Below are 19,508 nucleotides of genomic sequence, written 5' to 3' on the forward strand. Positions count from 1 at the left end.
ACATTACTTCCCCAACTAATCACCACGGCGGCAGTTGGCCTTTTGTCACTGAGGACATGGTGCCACCTAGAGGGAGAACTTAACATTTTGTGTCTTTGCTTTTTGCTTTTTTTTTTTTTTTTTAAAGAGACTTGGATGAGTAAATCTGTGTTAAAAGGCCCAAAACATACAAATAACGTGAGAAGTAAGTAAATATGAAGCAGCATTAAGAAATCTTTTATTTAGTTCTTGCAATAGCAATCAAGTCTATGTTTTTTTTAAAAGTTACAATTATTTTAAACACATATTTTTTAGAAAAAAGGTTTAATTACAGGCAAACATCCAATGAAACTCAAATACACAGATGATTAAGGAATGTGGATGTCTAAAATAAAAAAAGTTCAAACAAACATAAACACATTGTGAGCTTGAGAAACTGCACAAATCTAAACATGACTTTACACCAGACACATTATTGCAGAGTACCAAAAAAAACCTTTTCCTGAAAGAGTGTTTCACAATGAAGTATATATGGAAGTAATGATGTACATCCAAAAGATGGTGCGCTGACAAAAATATCTGCGCTGCAATTTCTTACAGCTCAAAATAAAGCTGCTGAAGCACAAATTGCAGCAGCAGGAAGCGGTGAAAGCGAGTGAATTGATAAAATTGTTGCCATTTATTTGCCTCCTAACGCACTGTGGCATACGCAGAGTTAAGTAAGCTTGTAATCACAGTCAGTTGCGTACTTCACACAGCTATAAGAACAGTCACATCTGTGTATAAGGAGAAAAGGTTGGATTGTATTTTAACTTGAGGTAAAATGGACGTCAGCTGTGTTGAATCACTGACCTTGAACACTTTGCTCTGATTAGGTGAGAGTTCCCGCTGCCACCTGAAGCCGGAGGCAGTTACTTCTTGCCACGATAATGGGCTCCGACCACCATGTAACTGTCAGGTGAGATGTTCAAGTTGGGTGGCTTTGGTTTGTCCTTACAGAGCCTGACCTCAGATTTACCTGCCAGCACTGCTCCTCCTTCTCCTCCTCTGCAGGGGTCATGTTTCTTCAGGTAACTCATAAAGGTCTCCCATCCTCCACCCACTCGTACCATCACGTGACGCTCATTCAGCATCTGCAAAGGTGACATGGGAGGGAATGCTGGGTAATAAACTTTCCATATAGTTTCTGGCTGATGCATTTCCAGGATGTTTTTGAACTCTCAAATATATGTTAAGCAGTGCTTCACACACACACACACACACACACACACACATATAATCACATACACGTGAGTGTGTGTAGCACTGGCTATGAAAGGCAAATGATGTCTTGGAAAGCTTTGTCAAAATCTCATTAAGCCAAATGAAACAGCTCCTCGTGGAACCAGCTGAGCACGCACACACACACACACACACACACACACACACACACACACACACACACACACACACACACACACCGTGACGCACAATGGCGCACCCGCACAGATCTGAAGCACAAGCCACCTAGCAGAACTATTTTAAATGATAATAATTGCAGCGTTACCAGTCTGTCTGTTAACAGTAGTTACAGTGAGGTCAGTCGTGTCTGAATCAACAAATCGTACACAGACAGCCGTCCTTACAGCTGAAAACCAACTGCTGCCATGGCAACTAATGCCACAATATAGAGCCTTGGAGAAAAAAAAGCAATGGAAGGAGAAATTGAGATGAGTTCAGCTCAGTCCCTCAACTCCCAGCAGACATTAACATTCCCAAGAGGCCCTGCAAAGCCATCCGTTGTTCTGTCAGCGCCAGCAACCCCCCCACCCACCCCCTGCCTTATCAGCAATAAAGCCTTCATTACAGGGCCATTAAGAATGCGATAATACAAGCACATCTCCTCGCTTTATGTATGGAAGTGTGTGTGTGTCACGTGTATGGGATGAAAAAGAAATCAATGGTACAAGCACAGACACACGCACACACGCAGGCGGGAGACACGGGCGGCTTTAGAGGAAACTCCAGACGTGGTGCGTCTCAGCTGTTATCCTGCAGATTAAACTGTTGAGGTTGACAGGGGTCAAGTCTGACATCCTGAATAAACCACTCTCCTGTCACACTTCCAGGAAATATCAGTGTGACTGGTTATCATTCTCAAAACATCAGTCACAATACAAATTTTAAAAAAAACCTGTCTAAACACAGTTGTTTTTTTCTTTGTCTTCATTTACTGTCACTGGCAAACCTCGTGTTTCAGTCCAGATTCTTAACAATGGACTGTCTAAGCTTAACCCTTGTATGGTGTTCGGGTCTGTGAGACCCGTGTTCAGTTTTTTTCAAAAGAAAAATTAAACAATTAATTATTTTTTCACGTGTAAATGTGTTGTGTCTTTCCACTCACTCCACTTGATTATAACTGATTTATTTATAACATTTTATATAAAAGAAAAACGAGAAGCACATTAATTCATAAATGTGATCTAACAAAGGTAAAGGGAAAAAATTAACCATGTTTGCTGTTCATATGTCTTGTAATTGGGATGAAGTAAACATCTGTTGAGTAATTTAACATAAAATTGTTTGATAGTGTTAATTTGGAAAGCCAAAACTCTAGCGGGTCCACCAGACCCATGAACACTGGCTGAGTAACAAAAATACGAACACCACACAAGGGTTAAACGTATTAAATAAAGTGAAAGATAAACTTAGATTTGTTATTTGATGTAGACTATAAATAGCTTCTGCAGTCTACTATTTTCTGGGTGTAATTTTTCAAACATGGACTAATGTTGTCAAATAAGAGACCAACTTAATCATCTAAGAAGAAAATACAAAAAATGAAACAAGTCAGCATCTTTCTGAAGGAGATGATCTACCAAAGCCCTCTTTGTTATTTCAGGCTCCTTTATTTCTGTCTCTGTAACCCCCGCCCTCCTCCCCCTCCCTGCTATGTCTGCAGCCCATAAACTAACGTCTGGATTCCCTTGTGTCCTCCATCGATTCCCTCTCTCCCCCTCTCCTCCTGAAAGATGCATTAGTGTACTCAGGGAAAAGGAGTCCTCTATACACATGCCAGTAGGAGGCAGGCTTTAGCCACAAGCGCTGATTTTGATGCTGTGAGCGCGCTCAGTTCTTAAATTTGACAGCAAACACACAAATTGATGAGCCATACCGGTTCTAATGCCATTAATCTGTTTCGCCTGTTGTACTCGGTTTCCCCTTTACTAGAGATCTCACATCAGCGAGACCTCCTTATTGAATACAGGGTGTATGTCTAGGTGCAGACAGTATAACAGAAACCCTATAAGACAGCACATTGATTAGACCATTGCAGATTCTGAATGGCACTAAAAGGTCAAATTGAGATATCTTGCTAAAAATAACTCCTCATTCGCCAGAAGATAAAGCTTAGTGACTTTAGTTATCCCCAAATCCACTACAGTAAAGATGTTCATCAGATTGGACACACGTTCATGATTTGGAGGACAGTTGTGGTGATGAAGATTTGCATAATCTTAAATTTACCTCTACAAAGCTAACGTCGCTCACATAAGCCTCAGCTACATTGTAATGTTTACTAAATCTGAGCTTACTAACAGGTAAAACGATGACAACAAAGGCAGTAGATTTGGTCCGAGTACAGGTTTCATAAATATTTCACACATTCCTTGTTCATCATTTCTTCACGTTCCACTGTTATGTCAAAGGTCGGCTATAGAACAAAGACCACATGGCTTCTGTTGAGTCAACGTCTTTCTCGAGAGCACTTGAGAAAGGAAGATGAAGAAGTGTTTCTATGAAAACGATTTTAATCAGCTATATGTGATCATGAAAAAAAAGAGTGCTTTTTAGGTTCATCACTATATTAGCATGATGTGTCTTAATATTGTGAGGTGCTATAAATCTCTTTTCCTTCCATCAGCACAGCCAGACGGGGTCTCTGCTACAAAGCTGAACGAGAGCCTAATTGGGCAGAGAGAAGAAAGAGAAGCCTTCCTCTTTTTTAACACCAAAGAATAGCAAAGCACTCCAGGGCCAGCGTGATTGAATAGAGTCCAAAGGGAATAGAGAGAGAAGGGGAGAGAGAGGCGGGGTAGAAAGTTTACACGTCATGCTCAGCCGCTCATTAACAAGCTGTCTGATTAAACCCATCGCTAATGACTTTGTCTTTGTAATCAATAGTATCTGCTCTTTAAAAAGGTCTGTACACACTGAAGGGTACACTCCCCTAGGAGCGACACGGGGGTTATCACGGTATATGGAAATGGAGGTTTATGGTGTGTTTCCCCACTCACGTGTAGGCAGCTGTGGGTTTCAAGGTAATGGATGGCTTACTGATCACTCTATTCAAACAGCTCATGTTTGTCTGCTTTTCAGCAACCGGGAAAAAAGGAAGCAGTGCAATTTATCTACAAACTAATAATTAGGGATGAAGACGTGATGCAGGTTCAAGGACAGACGTTATATCTGAAAGACTGCATAAAGAATGTGAGCACACAAGGCAGTTTTGATAGCATAGAAAAGCTTTAATCTTGCTTATGCATATGCATTTAGCCAGCCCATGATTTGGCTATCATGCATCTGTACTTCCTCAGCTTTCTAAGAAGTGGTGTTCCAACATATGTTATATCTGTTATGATATGACAGATATGATTCTCTAAATAGGAAGTAAGAAATATGCATTCTGACACTAATGTCATAATGTAGCTGTTGCAACAGAACTTATGCATCTAATAAATTTCATCTCCTGAACAAACACTGTGATCCAACCTGTGAGAAACCTTATCAAGATCTCACCTTTTAGATTCCCAGTGATTATTTTTTATGTTAAAATGATATATCGTGTACTCAGAACATACAGCAAGCATCAAGGTCACATTTTCAGTTTTTATAGATGGAGGGATGTATGAAAGACACTGAAGTACATCTTTGTATTCAAAACCGTACCCACATACATGCACTCCCGAGTGGGCTGCCATTTAAAATGCGCACCAGGGTCATATCTTTGCAGAATCACCCTGAAAGAAACATGTTTATTTTTCTTCCAGGTTTGAACTCTTCACTGAAGGTCTATGTACTGAATACAATCATTGTGAGCCCATTCGTATCCTGACCACTGGTTGCCAAGCAACCCTGCCTCCCCATCCTTGAGCCTTCATAACACATGCATACAGATGGAGGATGTTTCAGGGAGGCTGAAAGACATCAGGGTCTCCATCCCAAGTGATGCAAATCAGTCCCTCTGACACATTGCACTTGTTGCTGACTCAACTCTTGATTAAACGTTCACACCTCATATGTGATTATGTGTTATCTGTGACAAATGCTCCCATTAGGTGTGGTTTATTATTTGTCTTTTGGTATCACAAAGCCTCCTGTCCTATTAGCAAACATACTTTAATATTTTATTTAAAAAAACAACAAGTTAAAAGCATTGTCATCAAACTAATGCAATGTAAACCGAACTTCTATTAAAAATATATATTTACATACTACTTATTTGTTTATTATGTTTTTATACCCTTACCAGCCACTTTATTAGGTCCAGCTATTCACCTGCTCACTAATACATATCAGCCAATCAAATGGCAGAAACTCAGTGTATTTAGGAATGTAGACTTGGTCAAGACAGCCTACTGAGTTCACACTGAGCAGCAGAATGAGATAGAAAGGTGATTTAAGTGATTTTGAAGGTGGTGTTGTTGTTGGTGCTAGACTGGGTGCTCTGGGTGTTTCAGGAACTGTTGATTTACTAGAATTTTCCCACACAATCTTTACAGAGAAGACAAAATATTCAGAGACCAGCAGTTCTCTGGGTGAAAGTCAGAGAAGTCTTGTTAATGTTAGAGGTCAGAGGAGAATGACCAGACTTTGACCTGAAAGGAATGCAGCAGTAACTCAAACAGCCACTTGTTACAACCAAGGTATGCAGAAGAACATCTCTGAACAAGCAACACAATGAACCTTGAAGCAGATGAGGTACAGAAGTGGAACTACATAGGGTACCACGGCACTGCTATGTGGTCAGCCAAGAACAGGAAATTGCGGCTATATTTTGCACAAGGTCACCAAAAACCACTGTCCTCAAATGGCCTCCATAGCCACTGGATCTCAATCCATTGAGATGTCGTGGAACAGGAGATTCATATCATGGATCTGATAAATCTGCAGCAACTGCATGAAGCTATCGCGTCAATTTGGACCACAATTTTTCAGGAATGTTTCCAGCACCTTGTTAAATCTATATCATGAATAATTAATATAACTGTGGAGGCTAAAGGGGGTCCAACTCAGTACTGGCAAAGTGTACATAACAAAGGGTCAGAGAGTGTATTTACTGCTTCTATTATGTTGGCTAAATTATCTAAAGAGTTGTATGGAGGATCTCAAAGTTACTGCAAAATACAAGTAATTTTTAGGAGAAAGGGATAACGGAAACATACTTACTCGTATATAAAGAACTTTGTCCCCAACACGGTAACAGCCCTTTGGTTGTTTCTCAACCAGGAAGGTGATGGGACAACTGCAGGGTGGATTTTCAATAATGTTTCTTACCTATTACAGATTCCACAGAGAAAACAAACTCAAAAAGAGTGTATTTTAAACAGTGTACCACTGAGATTAATTTCACTGGAAACAAAATACGCACAAAGTCATCCAAAATGCTGGTGCAGGAGCTCCTCCTGATGGTTGACCTGTTTGATGAGCGAGGAGTCAAGGCTGCAGGTGGGGAATTAGTGGGAGGTGTAGCTGTCGCACGGCGGGCGTTTATTGCGGTAAGGCAGACTTTGGTGGTGGATTCCAGGGTTTGGCCTGGTGAAGGCGCTGACAGCGGAGTTGAGGCAGATGTGTTAGTGGTGCAGGATGAAGGGAACAAAGGTGTTTGTGTCGAGACTGTGGTTGTATAAGGAGTACAGGATGAGAGGGGGGACTGAGGAGGGGATGAAAACATAGTTACTGGGTTTGTTGTGGCTGATGGAAGATCAGAGGCAAGCGAAGCAGCGAGGGGTTCAGATGGACTGGTTGCCCTTGGAGTGAGGGGAGCGGGTGCAGGGAGAGGGGGAGAAGGGGCAGGTGGTAGGGATGGCTGGGATGGTGAATACAATGAGAGAGGAGGAAAAATGAAAATAGGGGATGATGGAGATAAGCTCCCTGCCTCCTCCCTCTGCATCTCGCTCTCCAACTTAACCAACCCCGGTGGCTCCACGCCGTACCTGAAAGTGAAATTTAACAAAAAAATTTGCATTTGCACAAACAAATCAACACAGGAGAGAGAACATAGTGATTTTCACATCAAGGTGCTTAAACTCTTGGAGATACTTCAGCAGTTATCACTTAGTTTTTTTTTTAAAGTGAGCACCTAATGCAGCTAGAAATGAAAACTTAAGAGGTGAAAAGTAATGAATGAGTTGCTATAGCAGTGAAAATCATCATGAAGGATAAACAGAAAATGAGATGACAAGAAAATTAAATATAGAAAAGAAAATTAAACAGGAAAACATGCAGCTATTGGCAGTAGAATGAAAACAATGATATAAAAAGAATACATTTCATTTAAGTGTAATGCAATCACAGTTTTATTTTTGGAGCTGCTCTGTGGATGGACAGTTGGTTATTCCTAGTTACCTGGCTGCAATCCGTCCCAGCTCCATCAGGCACAGGCACACCTCCCGAGGCTGCTTGTGGAGGACTTCAGGCAGCACATGCGTGACGTACAGACAAAGAGGATACAGGGGTACAAATAAAAAAAGGTCACTTATCTGAAAGGAAAGATCTTTCCAGAGATAAGCTTCTGTTTTTGTAAAAAAAAAGAAAAAAGAAAAAAAAAAAGCGGGGCCTGCAGCCTGAACATAGAGGATATGTTTCAGGAGGTATTCTGTCTCTATTGTGCATCTCTCTCTTTGAACCAGGAATTCCTCAGGGCCCTGGATGTGCTGCTGATGGCATGAAGGCATGAAGTCATCAACAAGTAAGCCACTTCAGTCCATTATGGTTTATGAAATAAAAATAACTCAGTTTGTGTCAGAAAACATTATTATTAATTTGTTATTTGTCAAGATGACAAACGTTTGAGTCCAAAGACATCACATTAGCCACAGCATTCACTTATGGCAAAAAAAAAAAAAGTTATACAATCAGCAAACAGCTGCGTTTCTATTGACTCATCTGTTTTGACAAAAGAAAGAAGTTTATATCATCCCCCCTTTGTGTCACTGATGAAGTAAACTTAAGTCTGTCAAATTGTGGTAACTGTATTTTCCCACTTCCTTCAATTAATCAAGTGAAGTGGGTAACTTTGCCTGCAGGGGAGACTCATTGTTGCTGGTGGGGATTAGCCTGTACATTATCATTCCTACGCATCTGCCACCTTGCAGAGACATGCCCATCTAAGAAGTGCAAAATGTTCTTTCTTAGACTTACTTACTGCATTTAACTTGATTAAAACCGGTACTTCAATTGGACTTGACTGGGGTGAGATGTGAGATATGTATACTTCACTTTTTCTGAGTCACAAACATTGTATCACCGACTCACTGGACTGTTAATGTTTTATTTGAAACAATTGGTAGTAGTTTTGCAACTGTTACTATAGTATTGTGCAAATGTTTATAGTCACCTATCATGGGAAAACATACACGGCAACACAGTATATAAGGGCAAAAAAGGATTTGGACTTGTTTGAAAGTCAATATTTGGTATGACCACTTCAATACAGCCTGAACTCTCTCAAGCAAGCTTTTTTGTAATTTCTTTAGGTCGTCTTCATGAATAGTTCTCCTGGCTTCTTGAAGGAAATTCAAAGCTCTTCTTTGGATGATAGAAGCTTTTTGTTCAGTTCTCTGTCAAGCTGATCAAACGCTGCTTCAATAATGTTGACGTCTGGGCTCTGAGGAGGCCAGTCCATGGCTGACAGTGTTCCACTGTGTGCACCTGTATTGAGGTATGCTTTTACTGCACTGGCAGTGTGTTTTGGATCACTACCGAAAAATGAAGCCATTGCCAGTCAGACACCTTTTCAGTGCATAGTGGATGGATGATTTGACTTTTTTGTGGTTATAATTCTATCAATTTTGACAAGATCTCTGACATGGCTGGCTAAAATGAAGCCTCAAAGTATCACTGGGCCTCCATCATGTCTCAGTGTCGTAACTCTCTCTCAAATGCTAAATATTTCAAATTTGGATTTGTTATTCCGTAGGACCTGTTATACTTGATTTTCAGTCCCGTTCTTGTGTAATTTGGCATGCATCAGCCTTTTCCTTCTGTTTCCCTTTCTTAAGAATGACTTCAGTGAACAGTAGATGGAACTAAAGGTCCAGATGTATCTCTTAGGTCCTGTGTCAGATCAAGGTCAGGACATGACTTTCAGATACTGTTCATCTGCTGTACAGTTTTGTTTTTTTAGGCCTACCGCTTCTTCTTTTGTTCTCCAATTGTCCAGTTTCTTTAAGGACACACTGCGCACCATGCTGAGATACAACATGTTCATGTTAATCAGTAATGTGCTGTAAGTGCTGTGAGGCATGATTCACTTGAGCCTTGTATTGTTAAAAGAAACAAAGGTCTGAATTTCTCTGCTTCATTAGGTCTTAACTCACCCAAATCCTCAGACTCGAAAAGGTAAGCCTCATCAACACCAATCTTTCGACACCAGTAGAGGAAGTTGGCCGTGTTGTCCCTGGCGAAAAATGATCCAGAAGTTGCATCAGCTCGCCAGTGGATCACTCTTCTTGTGAAGACCTGTGATTGATTGTTTTCAACAAGCACATTCACAGAGAAGCAGTGGAAACATAAGCTCTCATTTCTAAGAAGCACACTGACTGGCTTTATCCCGGATCAGTGTTTCAGGGTACACAATGGATCCTGTCCAATGATCAACAATAGAAAAGCCTTCTTTAGTGAGTTTGAGCATAAACACACTGAGTGGAAGAGACAACTTCCTCTCCAATTGCATTATGCCAGCATTTGGTGTGCAAGGAGGGCATATCAGGGGTAAGATCTTTACAAAACACGACTGTAGTAAGGAGAGGCTTACTGAAAGAAAACATGAATAGACATAAAAGACATAGACAAGCACTGAATGAAATGCCAGACATTATCACTGCCAACGTCGGACCTGACCTAGTTTCTACCTGAACTCTGACTGTTCTTAAGTTAGATTTCATTTGTTTTGTTTTTATTTTGTTGTTATTAAAATGACTCACATTACGTGTTTTTACATTAGCCTTATCTTCTTTTCCGTTTGGTGTGCAAATAATTGTGCACATTACTTTGTGTTGTCACATCACCTTGCCATTGTTGTTGTGTATCATCTTGTCCTGCAGCAGCTGAGCCAGCTCACAGAGCAGAACGCCATTATCCAAACTCTCCATCAGATTATCTGCTGTGAGGTCCACTCCTGGGCAGAATTCACACATGACACACAGAAATGTCACAACTGTAACTCAGGATTGTTTGCTTTTTGCATTTTGCTTTACTCAAAAAAAGATCTTAGAAGTCGATCAAATATGTTCCTCTATTGGTTTTTCCAAGAGGATCTTATCCATTTGCTTTCATAAGAAGGATTCTTTAACAATCAGATGCACTCAGAATAATCCAATATGAAATCAGTAATTCTGGATTATACTGTAGCTGAGTGAAAGTGAACATGGGTGAACCAAAGTTTGAAATAATAATGACATGATTACATCAATTTTTTTCAGTCATTATGTTTGATTCCAAACATAATGACTCATATATTCACACATTGTAAATAGTGTTAATAATATCTTTTAATACTTTGAATTCAGATTGAGTTTTCTCTAATCCACACATTTCTTTTAAGTTGGCAACACAAAGATCTAGTAACACCTTGCTATCATGATTGACTACAACCGTCAGTTTCTTGTTGTCAGCATAAAAGGATTTGTTTGACAGCACTTATTGGATTGACTCAGAGCAATTGGAAAGTCCAAGAAACTCAGCGAAGAGCTAAAAGGATTATGGATTTACACATAATAGGAAGGTCTCTTGGAGACATTTCTAAACTACTGCATTTCAATGCATTTAAGTAAAATTTATTCAGATGTGTCACCACTCTGCCAAAACTGTCACTTTCAGATGAAAGGAAATTGGTTTGGATGTTCAGGAACACCAAGGTTCAACCCTGCAATGAACTGGGAACTGCAGGAACACCAGAATTATTTTCCACAGTGAAGCAAGTTTTACACTGAAATGGACTAAGAGAGCAAAGACCAAGAAAGAAGCATCTGCTCAGAACTGAAGCTTGTCTGACATTTGGATAAGCCAAATACCTTCTGGAACACTGTACCAGCTGTCAAGGACTGGAGGATGACTTCCAAATTCTTCAACTTCACCTCAAATCAATAGACCTCAGTCTTATTGAAAATTTGTGTAATATCGACCAAATATCAAATATTGAACCAGAATTAAGCCAGAAGCTTGTTGATGGCTGATTGAGGCGCAACTTGCATTTAACATTTATTGGGCGTGTGACTGTGTGGATTAGAAAAAAAATCCAAACTAAATTCAAGATTTTGTAGCCATGTTTTGTTTTGAAAGTATAGTATTATAGCTAGACTGAGTCCCAGCAAAATCTAAAGGTTATCTATGGATCATCCAGTTGAGTACTGCAGTGCAATACTGCAATATTTTTTTGCAATGCTTTTTATTACAGTTAGTTAAGAATTCTGCTGCAAGAAACAGGGAAAACGAGCATATTACTCTAATCCTCAGCTACTTGTTTTGGCTTCCAATCAAATACAGAATAAAAAGTATTGGTTATTGTTTAGAAATTGTTTAATAGCTTTGGGCCTAAATATATAACTTAGGTGTTTAATGGATAAAAACCTAGTAGGCCTCTAAGGTCCGCAAGATCTGATCATCATTGGCGAAAAACAGTATTATTCAATACAGTTTATTACAAAATAAAAAGTTGTCTCACCCATCATGGTGTTGAGCCAGAAGGCCAGGTCTTCTTTCATGGGCAGAAGGCTGGAGTCATGGCGGTAGGGGAGCCACTGGTGGTACTCCTGGGGACAGGCCAGGCCTGGTCCAGAGTGTCTGTACCTTAGTGAGAGACAGCCATTCATCCCCAATCCAGTCAACTGCCTCGGGGTGATGGGACTGCCAAGAGTGGCTTTCGTTGCTCCAACTTCACTGTCCATGTTTCAGCACCAAATGATCTTTGATGAATCCCACTAGTCCAGAGAAACTGGATTTAAAAAGAAGACCATTTAAGACCGCACATGACTCCGGTCCTCCAATTTTTATTCATTTATTGCATCTCAATAGTAAGTAATTTCAAGCACACCTGCTCTTCATCAGTAATGTGCAGAGTAGTGTTGTCTCAAATTAGGGTATGACATTCACACAGCTGACCTCCTGACTTCCTCTGCTCCCTTTACGGATGAGTTCCATCTCACTCCTCTTCTGTCACACCAACCCTCTGCATGTCCTCCTTCACTACATCAATGAATCTTATTCTTTCTCTTTCCCTCCTGTCATATTCACCATCCTTTGTCCTATATGTACACTATCCCTCCTATAACTGTGGGCCTTAATTTTATATCTGTTACCCATGAAGAAAGTTAAAATAGATCAGACATATTCAAACTATGAATAGCAGTTAAAATAACTCATATACCTATATGCTAAATGTTGTAAAGGTGCATCTACATCTAATTAGATTATAATACATCTAAAGCCAAATACATAATTTAAAATATAATGGTTTTTCAAGGGTAATATTTGTAAGTCCTTTAAAGTGAATGTACAAAAACAACAAAACATGTTGAAACCTTCTCCCAAAGCTGCAGCACTGGTTTTCATGTGCAAACCCTGTTTTCACAACCAAACAATCCACACAATCATTAATCAAAGGGATTAAACTGACTGCAGGCAGCTTGTGTTTAATAAGATGTACAGCCACAGCCCCGAGCCAGTCTCCTGGTGCTGCTGCATGGCTCATTTGTCCTGTTCCCAGAGCAGTCACGATCGTAAAGCTCAGCACCATGCAAAGGCTTGCTCTCTCTAATCAGCTAGAATTAAGATGACAACATGTACAGTGGGTCAGTGGGTGTGCTGACTGATATATAGTAGAGATATGATTACTTCGAGCCAGTTGACTGACTTTAATGTGTTACTATAAAGTAACAAGGCAAGAAAACATTCTGGATGTTGGGGGTGTTTTTCTAAGCTACCGGTGAGATGTAAAATAAGATCTGAGCAGTCCAGCATAGGCAAAAAAATCAATTAATTTTAAGGCTTGTCAAATGGCAAAACACTTCACAGAGGGTGGAAATATTACAGTTGGAATAAGGATATGCTTCTTGTAGTTCTTTGACCCAATGCAGAACCTGATATATTGCCATTAATTAAAAGCAGAGACAAGTTTAATCTTTTTTACTACACATTCCTACAGCAACCTCAGCTGCACCAGGAAACAAGCCTCATTGATGCTTATGTGTGCGTTCTCTGAGCGTAGTCTACAAGTCACGACACAGCAGCAGCAAAATTAAGCCAACGCCGAAATACCAAAAACTGCTGCTCATGTGGTGGCCATCTGAGGCTAACAGTAGGCCTGTATATTAAAGGTAGACAGTTTTACAGGATTAAAAGCCTGACAAAAAAATTGTTTTGCTCCCGGTGGCTCTTCATAACCAGTGTAGGGCAGGTGATTTTGACTGACTCAACCATCAAGACTTTACCTAGAGCTGTAGTTGATTGCTGTCTGCTAGTTTTCACTTCCACTAAAACCAGTCACACAGGAGCCAAATGAGAGATTGGTTCCCATTGTTACCTTACAAATATGCCTGCTGTGTGTTGCAGCCCATTCAAGAAGTTTGTACTCATGCTTATGATGACTGAAGCTAGGATTTTATTATTCAGCTATCTGCCAATATTAGACAAATATGTATTTCTGTGTGTTGCACCTAAATGGTTTGAGCTTGATGACAAAGATTGCTGGCATTTTAAGAATTTACCAAACCATCCGCTTGTTCACACATTTATGCTTCAGTACTATTGAAGCTTCAAAATGCAGAGTTCAAAACCAGTCAACTAGTAGGTAGGTAACGTCACATTGGCCATGTCAATCTATTATATACAGTATGTGATCCTGAGACCCTCATAAATGCTGTGGTAGCCATCCAACAAGGGAAATTGGTGTGTTGCTTAGACAACGTGTCAGATTTTTAATAATAAAAATAATAATAATATTTTACTCTTGTTTCACACCAGACAAAAACAAAATGATATTGGCGTCCTTTGAGCTGTGCTTCTAACATAACTGATAAAAATCCTGTTTCTGGGAAATCCCACTCCCAATATTTATTACCTTTAGTAGAATAGTGAAGTAAATGCACACCTGAAGATAGATGTTAGGGACCCAGATCAGCAGGATCGCAGCTGGCTTTTTGATACCACCTGTGTTTTATCTATCAAAGTACATGTAGCTCCTCGTTGCAGATAAGCACTACAAGTTCAGGTGTAGTTTGCTGTAAAGCTGACTTCTCTTGGCAGCAAACCTCTTTGTAGCATGTTCACAAAAGATGTCAGGCAAAGCTGCACTGAATTCTGGCCTTGGGTTGTGTGAGATGAATGTGGGAAACTTGTAAAAATACCACTCTGACTAGACACAGTGTAAAATATCATTTTTAAACATTTCATGCAGATGTGGGACGGAGGCAAGCTATATGTGGAGGGCACAGGCTGCCTAGTCTGATGCTGGATTACAGATTGACAGACGGGAGCCTCTGTCTCTAAGAAAACATCCAGGTGCAATATTCACACCTCTGCTACAGGAGAGCTCTGCTGGGAAGGGAAGGCAGAGGTCAACCACTGGCCCAGCTCTCAGACACTAGCAGCCTTTATATTCCTGCAGAGCTGCGTGTAAAGGCTGTAAGACACACACATCAATGCCGAATAAACAAACACACAGGTCCGTGCATGCAGCTCTGATTTACACCTTGTTTACTTTGCCCAAACTTTAATGCTTCCAAAGAGAGATGTGCTTCACTGTTATCTCACACCCTTTAATGTGTTTTCAAAATAAAAGCCTAAATCTTCACTTCTAAATGAGCTATTAGAGGAAAACTAGAAAAGTTACACACCTGACTACCTGAATTATTACGGACCTGAGCCAAAGCATTCATTTAAATGTGTCTAAGTAAGACAAGATGTTATTTATGAATGGGATTCTTGCAACCCTCGGCTCAGCTCTGCTATTAAATGAAATCAAAGCCTGGCAGCATCTGGTAAACAACTACATTCCTTTCCTACATGGCAGGCACAGCTTTGGTGTTTACTTTGGGGTTAAAACAAGTAGAAATCATTTCTTCAGCTTCCAACAAAATCTGATGCTTTCTGTGTGGCAACTATTTGAAATTACTATCAATAAAATATTGGACGGCAGTAGCGCTGCTGGCAGCATCTTACTCCATCAGTTTTGAGTCCGTCTCATTTGACTTGTTGGAAAGTAGAAGAGGTAATGTAAAACTACTGAATGAAGAAGAGGCTTCAGCTCTCACTCCACGACCTACCCTACGATGCTTCTAGACTAAATAAACTCCATATCAACACAGGATGAGAAGGTCTATCGCCTGCTGCACCTCTTTATGCTCCTTCGATAAAACACGCTCTTGCTCCAGTAAAACCCTATCAAATCAAATTCTGGTACCAAGATATACATTTTTCAATCTTCCACTGGTTCAAACAATGAGCTCCTCAGAACAGTTTCTTCATTTAGTAACTTCTGTGAGTGCTTATGTGAAAATAAGTTTCCAAAGCTGACATTTAAAGACACGTTTTCTTCTGACAGAAAAAAGGTAAGTTATGGTTAGTTATGGTTAACTACATGTAGTGGTAGTTGTTGTAAAATACACAAGCAACTCTGAAATAGTAAATTTTGATCCATTTTCTATTTCTTGAAATAAATTGTTATGACCACAGCTATGATAATAATAATAATGATAATAATAATAATAACAATAATAATAATAATAATAATTCCACATAAATATAAAATATACTTACAAAACGCTCACAGTAACTGTAGGATTCTTCCACAGATGTCTCTTATTCACAGTCTTCTTCTTACGTGTTTTTCGTCTGGTACACACATCACTCACGACCAGATGTTCAGCGCCCTCAGGTCCACCACATGTGAGTACACTAAAGTATGTAAAGGGGGCCGTCACTTTTAAATGCCTGCAAGTTTGTGGTGTCAGCTTACAACCGCTGAAGACAGGTTAGACCGTGGGAGAAAAGAAGGAAATACATATCTGTTGTTCCCTCGTTTTTGTCGGGGATTTTTTCCCCCCTCCATATTTAAATAAATATATTTAAACAGGATATCTTAATTAAATTACATTTTTCTCCTTCTCCTGCTGTTAATAGAAAGTAAACTTGGTTCCCATAGCAACACATTTACAATTACAGTCGAATAGCTACTGAATATTAAAAATGTTTAAAACAAAGATCCTTTAAAAAAAATCTAGTTTGCATGACTGTTTGCAGTGTTTTAATATAACAAAAACTTTTTAAAAAATGACACTATGGGTAAGGAATCATGAAGTTGCCATCTACATTTAGATGGTTCTTTCAATGCCTCAGAGTTTGGAGTTTTGTTTTCTCTATTAGTTTTAATTATGTGTGCTTGCAGATATGGATGCTTAAAACAATCAGTGAAATTAAGGAATTTTAAAAAATGTCTTGAGTGGAGATTACAGACTGCTCTGTAGTTTGAGGACAGTCTTACGTTTGCTTATGACTGGTCTGATGCAAGTTAGCTAAATGGTTAGCTGTCCTAGTTTTAGGCACCCCTACAGTATAAAATATGGATGTATCTTCCAGGTATGTTAAATGTGGAGCCATGTGAGGAAGTGACTTGAATCTGTAGTGTTTTTAATGTCCCCTGTGTTTGCAAAAAGGCTTCCATAAGTCCATGGATAAGTCTTCTCATCTCAGAAAATACTTTCCTGTTGACTTTATGGACTCAGTCACTCATTTTTGGTCATATTCACAACAAAAATGTGTAATTTTGTAAATTTTGGTCATGCTGTGTTTCAGAAAAGGATCATGTATGTTCATTGGCTAACTAATTAAAGATTAATTAATTAAATTATTTATTCTTATTAGGCATCCAAACACAACTAGCAGCAATGGAGCAACCAGGGAACATAAAATCTCAATGATACTTAGATACTAATAAGATAAAAATATCTTAGTAGTTTCATGGAGGTGATACCAAGGGGCGTAAAGAATACCTCTGACTGGCATATGAGGGTAAAGTTTTTGCCTATGCAATCACTCTGCAAGCAATCAACTGTTTGTTGTTAAAGACATACAGTGTTGGGGAGTAATGGAATACATGTACCGGCATTACGTATTTAAAATACAAAATATGAGTAACTGTAACCACTTAAGTAGGTGATAATTAGAATACAGTTACTTTGTTTTTTTGTTTTTTTTTGTTTGTTTGGTTTTTTTTGTTGTTTTTTCTTTGCCTGTCCCGTTTGCCTCTTTTGCCATCAGAATTGTTGTCTAAAGGCAAAGAAAGATGCCCAACGGATTTACTTTACCAAATTGACCGTCCCAGCCTTGCCGTAATGGTCCATTTGATTCACCTTTTGTTGTTTATTTTATTTTCACTTACTGAATACGGGACAGACTTGACTGGGGGAAAGAAGGGGAGAAAGAAAGAGGGAAAGAGAAACAGCTGAGAAGAGGGACGGGGGAGAAGGGCAAAAGACAAAAACCAACAGAATGAGCAGAAAAAAAACCCAAAAAAAACAAAACAAAACTGTATGTTAAAGACATACAGTGTTGGGGAGTAACGGCATTACGTATTTAAAATACAAAATATGAGTAATTGTAACCGCTTAAGTAGGTGATAATTAGAATACAGTTACTTTGTTGAAATAAATGGATTCCAGGGTGGTCTCTTCCTGTTTCATATGTTAGGCTATCCCTTCTCTATTTTGGTAATTCCACACATTGCCGGAAACCCAAACAAAACACGGAATAAGAAGCGCTAATGTAAGCATCCTGTTAATATTGGTGGTGTCAGTTACACAATGGACCCGGAGCCAGCACAACAGAGCCAGCAGTGCACGGGCAGGAATGCATTTCTTACTTGGAAATTCTGACACCACTTCACATTTAAAGAAGAATGGGATGGGTGAAATCTGATGTGCAATGTAAACTCTGTTTGCCAGCAACCAAGCTGCTCTCAGCATCAAAAGACTCCACCTCCAACCTAAAGAAACATCTGGAAGTAAGTTCTTTTTTAAAAACTAAAGTTCGCCTACTGCAACTACCTTGTTTTAGTTGTGGTAGCTATCTGGGTTGTGTGCCACTACAGTATCTTCGATGAACTATTGCTGTTTGTTTTATTACTATTAATGAAGGCTAAATTACAACCTACTAGCTACAAATAATCATGTGCAGTTTCTGAAAGCAGACAGAAAAAAAACATTACTGATACAGAAATAGTTTTATATAAGAGATTGCTGCAAAAAGTGCAGCCTTATCTAATGTCCACCCTAATCTTACTCATTTTATATTAAGATTTAAAAATCTAGTTGGTATTGCTTTCAGAACTGCACATGATTATTTGCAGCTAGCAGGTTGTTAATGCTATCTATCAAGTCTAACAGTCTGCAGTCTATGAACTAACCTCAACTAACGCCAGCTAACAATGTTAGATTGGTAGCGACTAGCCTTCATTAATAGTAATAAATCACACAGCAATAGTACATTCATGTAGTTGTAAAAAGCATGACAATATATCAAGTAATCCAAAGTAATCAGAATACGTTAGTCACATTGAGTAACGTGATGGAATACGTTACAAACTACATTTTGGGCCATTTTGTATTCTGTAATCTGTAGTGGAATACACTTTAAAAGTAACCTTCCCAACACTGTAGACATATTTGCATCTTCTTTTGCACTAAGAAAATTTCACAATTCAAGAACTTTACGCTTTGGATTTGGTAAGTGAAATTGTAGTGTTTTATTAGTCATTAAATAGCACTACTTAGCTTAGTGTTTTTGCATTGCATCTTACACCTAGTTAGGAAAGCAGCTTGCTAACTAAGTTAGCTAACATTAGCTGATAAATTCACGCTTTCATTCAGATATCATGGTATCACAATGTCCACCTTTTGTACTTTTGAATGGTTTGTATATCAACAGGACTTAGGTTTTTTAAAAAATTAAAACCCAGAAATAGATGAATAAAGATGTGTACAGCACAAGTCTGAGCCACCTTTCATTTTTTTTATATTTTTCTTCCAAGGAGCCAGACTTTCTCGTGATATGTGCACATAACAAGAATATTACCAAAGAAGCAATTTTACTTTGTTACTAGAAGCCAGTTGCAAAAACAAATACTTTCCTTCCATTTCTTTAGCTGAATTTACCAAAAACCATACAATAGCATTTGACAGCCATAAAATACCATCAGCATGGTGAGTAGTGATGGGAATTCGGGCTCTTTTTAGAGAACCGGCTCTTTCGGCTTGGCTCACTAAAAAGAGCCG

General features: G+C 39.2%; 1 protein-coding gene across 1 annotated transcript; it reads right to left on the reverse strand.

Annotated features, from left to right (window-relative positions):
- Nucleotides 1–206: 206 nt before the first annotated feature.
- On the reverse strand, nucleotides 207–16,114 carry gas2b (growth arrest-specific 2b). The gene is made up of 8 exons (XM_080884930.1): nucleotides 15,997–16,114; nucleotides 11,906–12,175; nucleotides 10,251–10,360; nucleotides 9,561–9,702; nucleotides 7,588–7,651; nucleotides 6,611–7,175; nucleotides 6,409–6,516; nucleotides 207–1,112 (listed from the first exon to the last, which is right to left on the reverse strand). Exons 2-8 carry the CDS (start codon nucleotides 12,126–12,128, stop codon nucleotides 891–893), a joined length of 1,434 nt encoding a protein of 477 aa, XP_080741056.1. The 5' UTR covers nucleotides 12,129–12,175; nucleotides 15,997–16,114; the 3' UTR covers nucleotides 207–890.
- Nucleotides 16,115–19,508: the final 3,394 nt, after the last annotated feature.

This window comes from Rhamphochromis sp. 'chilingali', assembly GCF_963969265.1.
Source record: "Rhamphochromis sp. 'chilingali' genome assembly, chromosome: 6".
Classification (NCBI taxonomy): Eukaryota; Metazoa; Chordata; class Actinopteri; order Cichliformes; family Cichlidae; genus Rhamphochromis; species Rhamphochromis sp. 'chilingali'.

Bases quoted from the DNA above. Each gene is read 5' to 3' on its own strand.
- gas2b (XM_080884930.1), bottom strand. From the start codon at position 12,128: ATGGACAGTGAAGTTGGAGCAACGAAAGCCACTCTTGGCAGTCCCATC. The intron at 7,652-9,560 runs GTGAGTTAAGAC...TGCTGCCTGAAG, and splicing joins TTTCGAGTCTGAGGATTTGG to TCCTCCACAAGCAGCCTCGG. The intron at 7,176-7,587 runs GTAACTAGGAAT...TTTCACTTTCAG, and splicing joins CTGGGACGGATTGCAGCCAG to GTACGGCGTGGAGCCACCGG.